Source organism: Scleropages formosus, chromosome 1 (assembly GCF_900964775.1).
Source record: "Scleropages formosus chromosome 1, fSclFor1.1, whole genome shotgun sequence".
NCBI lineage: Eukaryota > Metazoa > Chordata > Actinopteri > Osteoglossiformes > Osteoglossidae > Scleropages > Scleropages formosus.
This window is the reverse complement of record NC_041806.1, coordinates 44,892,218-44,909,323: the sequence shown is the minus strand read 5'-3', so window position 1 is coordinate 44,909,323 and position 17,106 is coordinate 44,892,218. Positions and strand designations below refer to the sequence as shown.

The 17,106-nt window shown below is 40.3% G+C and overlaps 1 protein-coding gene across 2 annotated transcripts; it reads right to left on the bottom strand.

Annotated features, from left to right (window-relative positions):
* Positions 1-275: 275 nt before the first annotated feature.
* LOC108928529 (triadin-like) lies at positions 276-16,523 on the bottom strand. 2 transcript variants are annotated; one of them, XM_018742495.2, is made up of 8 exons: positions 16,494-16,523; positions 10,932-10,970; positions 8,815-8,874; positions 7,804-7,821; positions 6,948-6,992; positions 6,830-6,859; positions 4,428-4,469; positions 276-4,129 (listed from the first exon to the last, which is right to left on the bottom strand). In XM_018742495.2, the coding sequence occupies exons 1-8, from the start codon at positions 16,513-16,515 to the stop codon at positions 3,993-3,995; spliced, it is 393 nt and encodes a 130-aa protein (XP_018598011.1). In that variant the 5' UTR covers positions 16,516-16,523; the 3' UTR covers positions 276-3,992. The 2 variants fall into 2 exon arrangements, with proteins under 2 accessions (XP_018598011.1, XP_018598012.1); XM_018742496.2 differs by lacking the exon at positions 7,804-7,821.
* Between the last annotated feature and the right edge of the window lie 583 nt (positions 16,524-17,106).

Below are 17,106 nucleotides of genomic sequence, written 5' to 3'. Positions count from 1 at the left end.
GTGATCAGTTACAAACAATGGCTCTGTGAGTTATACAGGACAGAGAGTGACTGTATTGTATCAGAACAGCAACCCTCTACCACAGATCTTCCTTTTTCTGCACTGAAAAATAGAGAATACAGTTTGCTCAAGTAAAACAACAGAGGTCTCAGAGAAAATCAGCCAAAAATCTGCGTTTTGTCTCATTTGACATTGAAATTAATTTTTTTAAAGCATGAAATAAAATGAGATTGAAGTTGTTTTAACAAAAAAAAAAAAAAAAAAAACAAACTGTATTCCAGGATTATTTATTTTATTCACTCTGTTTTCAATAAAACGGTTTCAGGTTATAACATGATGCATTATCACACTTCACACATTGTCTGCTGTAACTTACATAACAAAAATAGCATTTTAATCAAAAAGGAAATCTGTCAGCACACCTTCAAATCATGCAAAAGCAATAGATAGAAAAGGTAGCCCACTGTTCACACACAACCTAGAAATCCATAAAAATGGTGATATGCAGATGATTTATACACATTATCCCTTATATTCCAGTGCTGGATAAGCTGGATCTTTCACATAATTATAATTAAGATTAAGGTAAACTGATTTCACATCAGCTATATCCAGAACTGTTGAGTCTCCAGCGAAATACACTGCTTTAGAATAAATTAAACTGCCATATTTTTTTTAAGAGAAATCAAAGGCTGAGGTGGGCGGAAAATAATGGGAAAGATATCCTAAGATATCAGATAATGCTGAGCACTGATAACATCAGTGCTGATAATTCTGCAAGCAAGGCAAGTGATTCCAGTAATGTGTTTACGCTTGTAAGCTTTAAGCAATCAGCCGCACTTGGTGTAGCCAACAGTTTCTAAAATTGATGCAGTAATAATCACAGTTGGGGAATTTTCAGGAGATTAAGACAAAAAAGATGGAATTTTACAAACCCAGATTGTGTGTAACGGCCTGCCAGTGGACGTAGCGGTGATCTCCTACTACCTAAAATCAATACGAAGTTATAATCATGCAAAAGAACCAAACGCAATTCAAATATTTATTTAAAACTAACAAGAATCTAAATATAATCGACATGTTTCACAGCAGAGGAGTTTGTGAAACGCATTCTTTTCCCGGTGCTGTTAAAGTAGGCCGATGGCCGCGTTGCGTGTCCCTTGACACGTCACGTTCGGTCAGTTCTTTCCTTCAGACGAAACCCAAACTGTCACCCAACATCAGCTTGCCGTCCTTCACTCTCATTTTTTCCACGGTCGGTCCATTTACCATGCCATTTTCCCGTGAGAACCTTCAAATTCCTTGCGCGTTCCACCTCTAGCTGAGAGCCAGGTGCCTCAACCATCGTTCCAACCGTTCACCCATCGTTGGCATCAATCTGATCTGGAACAGCCTAATACCTCCTAAGCAAAACTATACCGCAATACAATCATTGCCATTATCAACATTTACATCATTGCCATCATAAAATTTCATCATTGTCATCGTCAGTTGCTTAAACAATCAGTCATTCACGTTGGGCTGTGTCAGCTGGAGACATCCATGTGTCATGGACTGTCAAGCTGGAGACGAAGTGACACTCAGCAGGTTTGAGGTGGAATCAGCCCTGGGACCTTTTGATGGGCCACCGAACTGTGACCGAGCCCCTGCGTGCACTTTCTAAAAAAACAGAATGCCTTCTGGAGGCTTCCTTTTGCTTATCGAATAAATAAAAAAATACCCAGTTACATCCACGTATTATATTTCAGTTGAGGAATTGAACAGGTTTAATAAAATTGAGCCAGACTTCATTTTTAATGGACTCACAAAATGCAGCTCCATAAAATCACTTTTCCTGTATTGTCTGAAAAACGGTAACTGTTAAAAAGGTGCACTTTGGTACGGAACATGTGCGGTACTCGTGCTCTTTTCGGCAATTAAAGAAAAAATGTGCGATTCTACCACTTTGGCCTCATTAAAAAAAAAAAAAGAAAATTAATTCTGCAGGAGGCCTACAGACAGCACCCGCGCTACAATGAGGCGGAAACACATCAGTTGACGTATCACATGTTACATGTTGTAGGAAGTAATGGCGTAGTGACAGCGAGAACATCGCCCTCACCAGCTGTACAGTACAACACAATACCAGGTGAGAAACCGTTGCTGGTCGTTGACACCAGAACTCACTTTGACTACATCGCCCTCTTCTGGTGCCACGCGCAACGTCGCGTAAACAGTCCTGCAAGAGGTAGCTATTTCTCTCGTCGTCTGCGGGAGCTCGTGCCGACATACTCGTCGCTTTCCCTTTCCCGTCATTCCTTTACAGACACATCGAAAGCAGGGAGGTGCCCTTATGTGCACCTTTAGGTGGGCTACAGCAGTTCTCTCATGGTTACCTTAACGTAACGTAGGCAACATAAAGATCCGGAACTTTCTTTTCTGGGTTCTCTGTAGATCCACCTTAAATGAAGGTGCAAACAAAGGCTTCTTTCGCAAAGCCACACATCGAGCAGCATTAGAATTTTCTTGCAGCAATTATTATGACATTTCTTATTTGACATCTTTGTTCAAGGCAACAATCTTAACCAGCTTTGCAATGATTTGACCACTTAGACAGTGCAACATTCTTGCTGTATCAGTTCAGAGTAAATATCTTTATCGTGTCCTGCAGCAGGAGGGGGATTTGAACCTGGAACCCGTAGATTGTAAGATGGCAGCCCTGACAACTACACCACCTGCTGTGTACGTATTAATCCTCCGGTAAAAATAAATGGATTATATTTTATGGATTTAAGGTAGGTCTTGAAATCTGTACAATTTTTTTTAAAACTTTATTCACCGTCCAAAAACAAGAAATCTGATTAGCGATAATACACAATATTTACCTATACTGTGATGACACAAAGTAAAACAAATTCGAACTTTCCACAGCAGCTTTATTGTTTGTGGTTCCCAAATGTGTAACGCAAATAAGAAATGCTGAGCCAGAAATAGTTCTTCTTCTAAACAAGCAAAAACATGTTTCAAAGATTTTTTTTTTGCTGCCAGACAGGGCTTATGGGAAACAGTGGTGCAGAACGAGACATAGGAAGCTGACATAAATTTACAGATAAACACAAATAGAGCGGCGCGCACACACACACACACACACACACACACACACACACACACACACACACACACACACACACAGATTCTTTTTGGGTCAAAAACATTAACATACATGTTTTCAACATTCCCTGCACTACGACACACATTCCACAGTATCATGTCACATTTACAATAAATTAATTAAATATATAGTTTAAAAACAATTTAAGATATTGCCACGGTGGACAATAATTTAAGATATTGCCACCATACAAATTAATTAGTAAATGTACACATATAGCAAATAAATTATTATATATAAACTAATATTTCTCTTTGCACATTTTGAGATTGAGGCGCATTAGCACGATGAAATATCTCAAATTGAATTTGAGAAACCCCAACTGTAAACTGCAAATTTACACTAAATTATATACAGTATATGTCTATTTATACGTACAAGCTGACAATAAATTGATTTTTTCGGTTAAACTTCGTATTCTTTTGGCCGTCAAAAATAAAAATCAAACTATATAAGATAAGCTGTGTCACTCATGATATCGAAACCACCACAGTGGATTAATAATCGTGATGCATTCTGCTTCTTTCATAATTGAATTTTCATAAGTGCTTTTTTGACACAGCACTGAAACGGAGGAAGAGACAAACACTGCAAGACATCATCACGGCTGCATGTAAAGGAATGGGGTTCATACACCAACAGTGATGGAAGCTCGACCAGTCTTAAGAAAAACAAAAAAGTTAAAGAACCATTCATCCTCTTTGTTCAAGATCATCCTTGGTTAACAGTCAAGACCTCTTAAGATGCTTGTGGCCCACAATGGCCCCAGCAAGAGAACAGCCCTCCAGTCGCAGGGGACAGCTGCGGTGAGAAATTAACTTGACCTGTAGGAGGCGCTGTCTTAGTGCCCAGCTGCCCTGGCTCTCCTTTCTGGCGGCTGGGGCTTGGTGATGGGACTTTGAGCAGGGGTGAAAGGGTATAGAGGGTACTTGGTGTTTTTGGAGCGAAGAAGGACACACTGGAAGTAGGGCATTTTGGCTGAAAGGAAGGACATTGGAAGGGAAGGGACACGTTGGTGACTGCCAGACTGGACAGGGAAACAGAGTGTCCTTTCCCACTCAGTGTACAAGGACATTTGAGAAGATAATGTCACCCCCCCCCAGGCCCAAAAACTTTCGGAACAAAGGATTCAGTCTGAACCTATCAGTTCCATCGTGACCTGGTCCCAGCTTCTGAAATGGACCCTGTGGACCTGGTGCGGACCGCGGCCCTCTAATGAGGTGGCGAACGGGGTGAAAATGCACGGGTGGTCGAGGAAGGAGTCCGTGACACTTACCTGGCTCTGTCTTGGCCTTGGCCTCCTCCACACCAGCAGGTTCTTTAAGAGGGAGGAAAGAGAAGATGAACCCGAGGAATAAAGTGAGACAGGAGAAGAAAGAGGGGCAGGGGCAGAGGGATGCTGGGAGACTGCGTCGAACCTCACGCTCACGCTCTGCTCGTGTGACATTATCTGCGATACCGCTGTGCTGGCTGCCCATATATGTCACTCAGGAGCTATAAATAATGCATGTGTATACATTACAGTGCGAGAAAGGAAGCATTTCAGCCTACAGACCTTGGAGAAAGACAGCTCCCTGTGAGTAGCAAAGGTAAAGGTAACGGGGTTTACTATGTACACCGTGTTCGGCCCTGTGGGGTTTCATGCCGAGATGAGGAAAGGTTGTCAGCGAAGCTGAGGGTCTTGGAAACAAACCCTACAAGATAGCCTCTAACACTATGTGCTGCAGGAGCACCCAGCAGTTTAGCAGGGGCTGTTTAAAAAGGGAAAAGGGAATAAAGTGATTTTAAAAAAAAAAATCAATGGAGGGTTCAAAGTCAAACATCTGCCTTGTGAAACGTCTTATGGACATTTTAAATATTCATCGAAGACTCATTAAATCGTTTCAAAGAAGCAGACCGACACATACTTAGGAAATAGAAATGGACCGTAATGTCACCAGGCCCTTCATTTTTTTCCCCCAGCGAAATGAACACTTCAAAGAGCCAATTATTGGGGCAGGGGGGACGCAGACTGAGAATGACCGCTGGCGTTAGTTTAAGGATTATTCATTGGACTGAAAGAGCACCAAGAGAAAACTGTGTAAGAGAATGGAGGCCATTATATGTATGGTCAAATTGTCCCTTAAATGACCAGGGTATGATCGCAGTAATTTTTTTTTCCCATTTATGAGAAATTCTGCGAACAAAAAGACTGAAGACAAAAGCAGTGTCAACATATGACGTTACCCTTGTTTGCAAAATTGCTTGAAACATTTCTAGTGGCATGCTGTCCCACCCAAACACCGAAAGGAATTTCCTTTAAGAGAAGCGGGCAGCGCTACGGCTCAAAGCTCACAGTTCAACGTGCGGCATACCGAACGTCCCTCACCTGGGCCCAGCCAGCTATCAGACACAGTGGCCCGGAGACGGTCTGTGATCCTTCTCGGTCATGGATGGTCCATCAACAGCTGCCGACCGATCGCATTACGGAGGCCCTGCCTCACGTCCGCTCCCGCGTGCCGAGATTTCGGTTCTGTCATGACGACTTTAGCGCTGGGAATGATCATTTTACACGCGTGGCTGAGCTGGGACTCACTGACTCTCTGAGTTTGACTGCCTTGATCTCTTCAGTGGTAGGATCAAATGGGTGAAAATAGCAACAAAACTGTACAGAAAAATTTCTGCCGCTCTCAAAGAGGACTTGTTCTTTCATTTATCCTTGTATATCATACCATTCGTGTGACGTTACCATGAAGCTGGATTTTCATTCATCGTGAAGGCTTTGACATTTCATATAACATGACTACTGTAATTTTATTCTTTATGTATAAATTTCACTTATAACTGGACACTTTAACTCTGTCACTGAGTGAATGACATGTTTTGCAGATACGACTGGAGTATCATACAGCCCTGATGTCTTCGGTGCCGAGTCCAGGAAACCAAACATCTTTCATGACGGAAATCAAAATCAAAACAAGAATGATGGGGAAATTGAGCAACTAGATGGAACTACAATTGTAAACCTCCACTAGTTTGCACAAATAAAATACACTTTCTGAACATCAAGCGCGTATCAGAATTTAATGGGAAAGAAATAGGACGTTTACGGTTGTGTTCTGCATAGTGCCAAGGGTCTGATGAAGGTGTTGGAAGAACGCCAAACTTTTAGCCCTGATAATCTACAAGGTAATGATAAATTTCATTTATCTCATTAAAGTGTGACCGCTGTATTAACCTTAGTCCCTTAGTCCAGAATTGGTCTAATAAACTCATTTCTAGATGACGTTTCTAAATCCACAAACAAGGACTTAAACGTTTAAAAAACGATTTAAGATTTTAGACATTGAAGCACTCTTAAAGCAGCACTTGCCCTTAAATCGTTTTGTGTGCTTTTAAATATTTGGCATCCAGGTAAATTATGCACTGCAATTACAATCACAGCACAATCAGTCCTCATGAATATTTAAATGCACCTCCTAAATGTTTCAACCTGTCATTCAGCATCTCCCCAATATTCTGATATTTATTTCTTTTTGCAAAGCACACACAAATTATATCACAAACTGCGATCTCAGAATGAGTGTAATTTTGGAGGAAGGATGGCAATACAGAAAACAATGTGGTTCTTTGACAGTACCAACAAATTTAGCTCATATATTTGAACGAGTGTTCACATGGTACCATGGTTATACTTACTTGATGGTTTTGGAGTTTTCCCATCTTGTTCTAGGTGAAAGGGAAGGTACATTACTAACCCTTTTACAGCAGTCACTGGTGCGTTGGTCCGGTCACCAGATGCTGAGAAGCAGCTCACCTTTTGCATCCTTTGTTGACTTTGTGTCGACCTGAGCTGGCCTACCTGTGGATCGGGAGAAAGGAACGCTCACTGCATGGAACGAGGACTCGCATTTGCCTTAACACAAGCTGACATCAGTCTGATTGCAGTTTAATCACATCAAATTAGCCATGAGCTATGTGCTCTTGGACGCAGTCCGAGTATTACATCAATATGCTAAAACAGCACTCCGCTGTAATGGGACCCCCTCAGATCACTTGTTAGAAACCAGTCTGCGCTGTTGGATTTACGAAAATTCTGTCTCTGCTTTTGTCTGAAGCCACGTGAGGTGACAGTTCCAATTTCCTAAAACTGGCTGATGTTGTCTGCCCCATAAGGCGTAAATAAAATCTTGCAGCTGGCGCCAAGGTACCGCAAGGTGTTGGAGCGGCAGAGGGAAAAAGGACAAGGGCATCGCAGTTCACGTGGACCTCAGATGGAACATGTGAGTTCCAATTACCAAGGATTTCATGGCCAGATTATGAACAAAATTTCACTGAGGTCTAAACAAATATTTTTTTTTTTTCTGATATTCATGAAGATCTTGAATGTGAGAAAATAGAAAAAACAGGGAGTTTTGAGGGGTCATGGTTTCATTGTCTCTCAGTTAACAAGACTGCTCAGAAAATATCAATCGGAGCAAAACCGTATTTTCTCGATCGGCGTAAATTGTCAGCTTTTGCCATTTGTAAAACATTTAATAACAAAACATCTTTGTGTGCTACAGCTATTCCTGTTCTTTGCCTATACAAAATTTTTACACAGGTTGTAATATGAATTCAGAGACAAACCGAGGTATCGGAATATGTATATATGATCAAATGAAAATAGCTACCTGTTTCGGCTTTTGGATCTTGAGACGTGACGATAAGAAAGAAGAAAAAGTCAACAACAATATTTGAGGTAAGTACAAGTTGTTCACAAAATAAATTCTGCCCAGTAACTGTTGCTCCCGTTATTGTAAATGTAACAGAAATAAAAATGAACAGAATTAATAAAAAAATTAGAAAGAAGAGAACAACTTGCAAAAGCTTTATGTTATTTATCAATATAGTTGAACATTATTCAATTTAAACAATTAGTAGTGTTTTTTTAATGTAATTTCATGAACATGAAAATCTTTTTTTCCCTTATCTGAGCAATTATTTCTGTGTAGCTGTTTATTTCTGTATTCTGCCTTGATATAATTATCTCAGAATGGACATAGCCAAAAGCATTAATGAGCAGTGGAAGCCTGGATACACAGAGAAATTAGTCTACAAGAAACAGTCATGTAAATGGAACTATGTGCAGGCCATATACAGCAAATTAAATATGGTGATATAAAATTTGTAGGCAGAAGTGTTAAAATGACCCTTTGCAAATCATTTATGTACTGTGTATGTGCTCACACCCATTCAATAATTTCCTTGAAGGGAAAAAAGCTCCGTGGTTTACATGTTCTCCACATCTACTGCACTTTGCACACCCTTCTGAGCGTACAAAAGAAGGTCTGATTTTTTCCATTAGTCACAGTGAAATGGGGTAAAAAGGGGTGGGAAGTGGAACCCAACTTTAATCCTTGGTAAAATACCTGGTTCGGCAAAAGATTCTGCGACCACAGCACACAAGTATACGTAATTGCTATCCGAATTGCCGGTTTGATTATTTATTGAGTTTATTTTCATCTTTCTGCTAAAGCACCACCATAAGGACTGATTTCAGAGAATTACTGAGTATTTTGGGAAAAAAAAAAAAATCTTGTTTGTCTCAGAGTCCCATTAGCACATGTACAAAACCTGTCATAGAAAGAAGCAAACGACATGAAGTATGACAGATGTGTCTGTGGAATGGCGGCGTTACTTACGAGTAGAGGAACCTCTCCCTGGTGGGGTCATTTTTGCAGCATGACGGGGCTTTGTCTGTGCTACAAAGAGAAGATAAGGATGTTAGGAATTAAATAGAAACGTAATGCACATACAGAGAAAAATCAGTAGGATCGCGCCAGGGCTCAAAAGAAAGCCACAAAGCCACTGGGAGGAAGCAGTTGGGCCATACAAATGAAATAATCTGTGGTATTTGGGGAATTAGACATACTCATGTCTGCACTGCAATTCCTTAACATGGATGGGGCTGAATTTGATATATATTGATTCAATTCCCAATCTACTTCATTTACTTATATTTCCTCGATCAGCTCGCTGGAGAAAATGAGCAAGGGTGGGGAAAGGAAATTTAAAAAAGAATTACTAATGGATTAATTGTATACAGATAATTCACAGGAATGAAATAATGAAATGAAACAGAAAATAAATTAATAATAGCAGCTGCTATAATAACACAGAGAATCGGCTTCGCTGTATTTCCATCGACCGGTCTGGTCTTTGGATCGTTAATTAAATTGAGCCGTTCGTTTCAGCTTTATTGATTAAAAGCTTTTGTTCCCCACTGCTGGCCATGGCCTGCATTTCAAGAAGCCAATAAAACACTGGCTGCCCCTTCACCCTCTTCATTACCTAAAAGGCACTTACCCCTGGTCAGCGTGCAATACGCCATGCTATCCCAGAATGCCTTGCTGCGGCCACCCCGGACTGCTTACCCATACGATCGCTATTTAAAAGTGGCAGCTGTCACTGGTGCTTTCGAAAGACTCGGAGTTTGGTTTAAAAAAAAATCTTGTGATATTTCAATGCAGTTACTGCCGGTGTCAGGGTTTCACCGTCAGGTGGTACTGTCACTGTCCCCAGGTTTGCACCTGACAGACAAAACTCTGCTCAGTGAGGACTTGCTTGAGATGGTACCTTAGGACATCTACACTGCAGGATTTAAGGACAGGCTACAGGGGCTCCACAAAGTGCAAGGCGTTGCAGTGTCGGTGTCACCAGCTACTTATCCTGGTATCTGTCAACGTTGGGTAGCAGTAAGTAAGGGGTGTGATAGTGCAGTGGGTTTGGCCAGCTCCTGCTCTCTGGCAGGTCTTGGGTTTGAGTCCCACTTGCAATGCCTTGCAATGGACTGGTGTCCCATCCTGGGTGTGTCCCCTCCCCCTCCAGCCTTGCACCGTGCTGCCAGATTAGGCTCCTAGTTGCAGCAACCCCATTCAGGACAAGCGATTTCAACCGCTGTGTGTGTATGGGTTATCTGTAAGATGACTAACACTTCTGAAATAAATCAATTAACATTCAGCATTAAATGGGAGTTTATGATAATAACATGTTTTCAGGCATATAAAAACCTTACATTAAAGTTTTAACAAGTCTTACAAAATATTTTTTAACTATTGCCATAGCTGAGATTTTTACAGAACTTAATGTATAAATTAATCAAGGGACGTCTGTGTTATCAAAAGTGACTTTGCAGTTAGAAACAGAACAATTTACAAATGTCACATCCAGCCGATGTGTGTAAGATGAGACACTATTAGATACAGTACATGAGACACAGATGAAGGTAGAGCTGGGAGCATAGTGGTTTGGACTGCTGCCTTTAGAGCCAAAGGCTGAGGGTTCAATTCCCACTTCTGCCAGTAATACCCTTGATCAATATACCTGTCATAAAATTGTGCTACTAACAATCCTCCAGCTGCATAAACAGACAAGTAACTCTAAATTCTTTAACATTGTACACTACATTAGAGAAAAGCATCAGCTAATGAATAAACGTAAAGGTTGTTCATACTGGCTACTGAAATAAACAATTGATAAGTATCAGTACAGCGATGTTCATGTTAAAATGCAAACAGTTGTTACCCATTTAAACAGTTTGGCAATTTCTACTGTAACAGTTCAGAGTATTGTACCTGGAACAAGAGTACTGTACCATGAGGTGGGATTTGAGTCTATAGCATCTTAGTCTAAAGATGGCAGCACCAACCAGCGTAGCACCTGTTACAGATTTCTAAAAGTTTATAAACAGCTGTATTAGTCACCCAATTCATTACTTTTAAGGCATGACCCCCTTTAGCATCTTTTCTCTGCAACGCACCTTCAGCCGCAGGGACTTTGAGATCCTTCATTTTCTCCTCTTCTCATGTAAGAGAAAAAAAAGAAATGGTGATGATTGACACTAATTGCCTTGAATACTGTATGATCTGCTGATGAGTAACTTTCACATCAGTGATGCCTTTCAGAATCAGTACAGCACAGCCCTGATTCAATCAAACCGACGCTGCCTCTATCATTAGTCTTCTTTACTGACAATATAATTTGGCTTCAGCTGAATTTTAATTTAAAAAGTGCTGTAATGAAAGAAGTGCTTTCTGCTTTAATTAGTTAAAGTTCACGACAAACACCGCCACTTCCACTGAACCAGGACCCACTGTGTTTCAGAAGAGCATGAGCACCAAGGTTTAGGGGCCACACTTTTTGTCTTTACACTGGAAAAGATCAAAGTAGTTGATTTTTTCAATGAACCAACACCTTCCCTTCATCTACTGTGTACTCTTACCACGATTTTACACTCACTCATAGAGCTGACACTGCTCCAAAGCAACTTACAGTGTAAAGATGACAATTACTCACCCAGTTACACAAGTGGGTATTTTTTTACTGGAGCAATACAGGATAAGGGTCTGGCTCAAGGGTACTGCAGCCAGAGGTAGTGATTGAACCTATAACCTTTGGATTGAAAGGCAGTAGCTATAACTACTCTGCTACTAGCCACCCAACAGTATCTACACCCCAGTTGTATTTACTGTCCAGATTGTCCAGATTAGCTATGAATTTTAATAAAAACATAAGCACTTCAAAATAGACGAGAAACGGCGAAAATCAGCACTCAAAAGCATCTGCATTCATAAATGCGTGATGCTACGCGACAGAATATAAAGCCAAACTTCGCTTCTAGTGCCCAATTTTGTGGGCGCGTTCGGAGAAGCGCATTCATAGGAGGTGTATTTTCTCTCTGCTTTTCCTCGCTGAATGTGAAAGGAGTCTACAAATAAACCATTTCAGCAAGATGAGTCGAGCTTGAGGAATCCAGCAGGCAACACAATGGATCCACTCTTTGTGTGCATTTTTAGTAGCTAAATAGGCTGCGCACAAAACATCTCACCTCCGCACGGAAGGGCGGTGATGCGTGCTGAAGGCAAACCCAATCTGCTTTGCACATTTCCTCATGTGCATAAAAACATTGTGGTTTATCAGTGACCTTTGACCTTTCAGATGTTTCTGTACCGAGACATCAAGCAGGTGGTTAATACATTACATCTATTTATTTAGCAAACACTTTTTTCGAAAGCGACTTCCAATGAGCTCTATTTGGTGTTATCAGGCCACACACCTTATTCACCAAGGTGACTTACACTGCCAGATACACTACTTACACTAGGTCACTCATCCATACATCAGTGGAACACACACACTCTCTCTCTCTGTCACCCACACAGTGTGGAGGAACCTGAGATGCATGTCTTTGGACTGTGGGAGGAAACCAGAGCACCTAGAGGAAACCAATATAGAGACGGGGAGAACATGCAAATTCCGTACAGACTGAGCAGGGATTGAACCCATGTCCTCTCACACCACACAGGAGCTGTGAAACAACAGTGCTACTTATTATTATGTTCTTAAATGTTCATGATAGGCTCTGTAGCCCTTGGGCAAGCACCGCATAGGGGTCCAGATCACTTAGTGATGTTGAACCCGCAATACCACGGTAACACGTTAACACGGCAGGGCGATTTACGCTCATGGCACTCTACCTGCTTTGGCTGGTTACCTAGACTCTGGCTCCGTGAAAGAGAACATCACAATCATCTTTGATATTCAGGCAACATCAGCAAAAGTTTAACTTTACTGCAGTTAAATATTCCTGTAATATCTGTGCAAAAAAATGCAGCTAAAAAAGTGTGCCAAAAAACAGCAATAAGAAAAGTATATATATGTGTCGCATCTCATGTCTTTCTGGGAGGCCAATGTGCTTCTTCTGGTTTGGTCTTTATTGGTATGTCAGAAAACCCCTTGCACTGCCATATGTGTTTATTAAAGTGCCAGAGTAAGTGAGAAAAATGAACACTATACAATATTTACAAAGTCCATTACGCTTCACATATATCATCTATACAAACAGTATAAATCTACTGTACACCACCACCACATGATGCAGTTTCAGTTTTTGTGTTGTTGCCAAGTGTTGCTGTTCTAAAATAAAAATAATATAAAAAAAATATATTGTTTTACTGTTAATGCAGACTTTTGACATTAAAGTTGCATTGCTGGAGACAGCAAGACAATGTGGACAGCGACATTTCATATGGAAAGAGACATATTGCAGGGCATTTTGAAAATGTCCTTTAACTTTATGTGACCTTTCAGTAATCTTGCAGCCATAGCTGCACAATTATTTCAAGAAACCATCTTTGATCGGATGGACAGGGGTTAATTCTGCGGAGTCAGCTTCTAACAGAAGTGTGTGGCTTGCAACTCAATTCAATCTCTTCCATCCACTTGATTAAACTGTCTCCATAGATAACAAACATGCTTTTCCATAAAATTCATTTTTTCATGTAAGTAGTAAGATGAAATCCATCCACTTGATTTCGTCATTCTCAGCAACCACTTGTCCAATGCAGGGTTGTGGTGATCCAGAGTCTATCCTGGTAGCATATGGTATAAGGCAGGGTATACCCTGAACAGGACCCAGTACAACACAAGGCACTAATACCTTTCAATTATTTTTTTTTAATTAAATCTTTGTCCTGACGGCTCCTGAAAAGTCTGTGTTACCAAGCAACCATGCTTTGTATTATGTAGCTCACAATTCCACTAGGGTGATAAAAAAATCAATGCAACATACTTAAGTCGCAGTTGTTTTCCTATCACTTTTGCACCCTGCAATCATTTATGACAATAATAGGTCTGGATTATAACATTAGAAATCTGCGCCGTATGCTGCTACATTGTCAGCCTACTTGTTGAGGTCAAAGCGCAAAACTGACACTACAGGGCTGGAGTTTAAAGTGGGAGGGGGTGATGTGGAGGGGAGGGTAATTGGCAGCGGGACATGGTCGATCGCAAACATGCCCCGCTCGTTTTTAAATACCCCCGGGCACGACAGGCCTGAATACCGCGATTCTTTGTGCTGCGTGTGCCACTGTAGACTTTCGAAGTGTTATCCACACTTTGGATGCCCCGTCCGCTGATGCATGTATGCATACAAGTAAAAAAGCTTAGTAAATATTTTAATTCGGCTACCCTCTGATCCCGGGCACCGTCTTGCCTGCTGTGGGTTTGGTTGCCATAGTAACAATGCTTTTGAAGATTAGGAGTGCGATGGTGACTAACAAGGGAGAGAGGCACACAATCAGTTATAAATAAGTTAACCAAATGGGGCAAATTATGGCATGAGCATGTTGCTGAAAGCATTTCTCACGTAAGCACATCTAGACAGCAATATGTATATTACAGTACAGCTAAGCGTTTTCAGGAAGTAAACATAATCCTGCTGCCACCGAAAGTCACGGAGGAACCTCGTCTACTGTTTCTGAACCCATCTGAAAGAGAGGATGAGAGGACAGTGACTAATATAAATGCTATGTGAATCACTGCATTCTTTTCTTTCACACGTCACTTCTTTTCGGTAAGGGGAACTGATAGTATAACGATAACGCTAATCTCTTAATGTCTGACAAGACCTGGTTTGATCAAAACACACTTCTATCTTTGTATTTTCCCGGGGGAGATTTGTTAGATTTGTTAGATTCTGGTCATTTCATATTATTATTCATTGATTATCGGACGCCTTTGTTCAAAGTGACTTACAATGGTAGATAGTCAGCTTCACAACCTTACCATGGTATACCCATTTACACAGCAGGGTATTTTTACTGTATTAATTCAGGGCTAGTATTTTGATCAAGGATTCTACAGCACGGGGGTTCAGACCAATCCTTCAGACCGCAAGACGACCCTAACCACTACGCCACCTGCTGCCCCCAAAGCATCTGACTGATCACATGATCAGTGACAGGGAACGTGCTGTAGGTTAAGTGGGGTGTACTTTGTCCTGCACACTGTTTACCACCTTTTCCTGCAATAGTAGCAAAACTGCACCTTTTTAATACATCAACATAGTCATAGACTTTTGCTAAGTGAACCCCACTCACATAACTACAATCGTATACAGGTGCATACATAACATGCAGTCATATGGTTTACAAAAACAGCTTTTGAAAATTACAGTCAGTATAAGGATACATTTAAATTTTATCCGTTTACTGATACAAGATGAAAGAAAAATTAATTTAAATAGCAAAATGTCACGAAATAAGGCACATTTTTTGCCTAAACAGTCCTTTGTGAAAGAGAAAAGTTCCTTTACAGCAAATTTATTGTCATGTCAGTCTTTACATCAACCAATTATATTTAATCAGGATCCAGGGGAAGTCACAGTGTAATTCACTTAAAATAAGTCATAGCAAAATCACAAAGTGTATCTGGCCACAAATGATGGGAGATATAATTTTTCCAGTAAGAGCGCAATAGATTGTGAATCCTAATCTGAGAGATGTGAAAGAAGAATATAAAACGCACACTGTATAAATTTCCCTGACATTTTATCCTGGGGTATTACCATATAAGTTCACCCAGCTCAGAATGAATGGATTTAATGCGTCTATTTCCGAATAAACATCGCACGAAAACGGTTTGAAAGGTTCCACCAATCACAGCTCATTTAACTGAAACAAAACTCTGAAGTGTGTAAATCATTAAAAAACCATGCACTTCTAGGTTCTTGAGCTACGAATGTAGAACACTTTACAGAATACTGCGCTGCTGTACTTCACATGTATTCATTTAGCGGGTGGTTTTCTCCAAAGGAACCTAGGGTATAATGTCAGTTACTTACCCAATTATATAGCCGAGCAATTTTTACTAGAGCAATTTGTACCTTTGGCTCAAGGTACCGCAGCAAGAGGTCCATTTTGAATCTGGGTCCTTTATGTAACAACTCTAACAGCAATGCCACCCACAGCACAAAATACTTTCCTCTATTGCTTTTTTATTGTCATCATACATATTGTGCATTATATAAACAGATACATTAAGGAACGCATAATGAAATGATCAATTCTGCTTTCTTACCAGTCCAAGGTTTCTCTTTTTGAGAAACTGGTCAGTGGAAACCAGTCGTAATAAATACCCTTTATTTTGGATTATGCTGTTCCTAATGCTCATTTTTTATATTATCTATATTGGCAGCCTTCCTTTTTATTATTGGAGTTTGTTAAAACACAATTACTAGTCCAGCTCCCTGGCCACATCCAGCTGTCAGTCATATACCTAAATAATATACGAATATATATAATAATTGCCCACTAATCTCGACACCCAACATGTAATGTTTACCCAAACCCACCACCTCATCTCCTCCACCTCTTTTTATACAAAACCCTCCGACCCACTCTAAGCCCCAACGGAAAGTACACCAAGCCTCCACTCAAACACGAAACCAGTCTAATACTTCTGACTCCTGAAATGAACAATGACTGAACACAGAAGGAAAAACTAAATATATTAAATAAATATAGTGCCGAAAAAATCTTACCTTTCTTTAGCGCAGTTTTCATCTTTTCTTTTTCAGTGTCTGCTGGGTAAAGAAATCAGGTCATGTATAGCATGCAAAACTCCCTGTGGTAAACACTAAGGAAATCTGGACACATAAAACCCGCTGTACAGAGACTATTATGAATCTTAATTATTTAACTTTATTATCGGACATTAAGGCACAAATAAATTCAACCTTACCCTTTTTCACCAAAGGTTTAGGCCTTTCTTTTTCAGGTTCTGCATGAATAAACATCTGGCCATTAGAGAATTGATGCAAAGCTATATTGCTGCTACATTAAAGTCTATTTTTAGTTTTTGTGTTGCTCATACTGAATACATTTGCTGTTGTTTGCTATGTGTGGAGTATTCTTAGTCTTAATTATTCACACCAGTGTAATAAACACAAGAACACCAATATGAGAGTTAGAAAATCTGGCCTTAGCCCTCTTAAGCAAAATTTTGAGCTTCTCTCTGTCAAGCTCTGTTAAAAAAAAAGATCTAATCACTGCAAAACCACAAAAAGTAATAGGCTGGATAACTTTGTTAAATATCTTTCTCGGAAAACACATCTTTTATGACGTACTTGCACCTTTATGCTCCTTAGTTTTGAC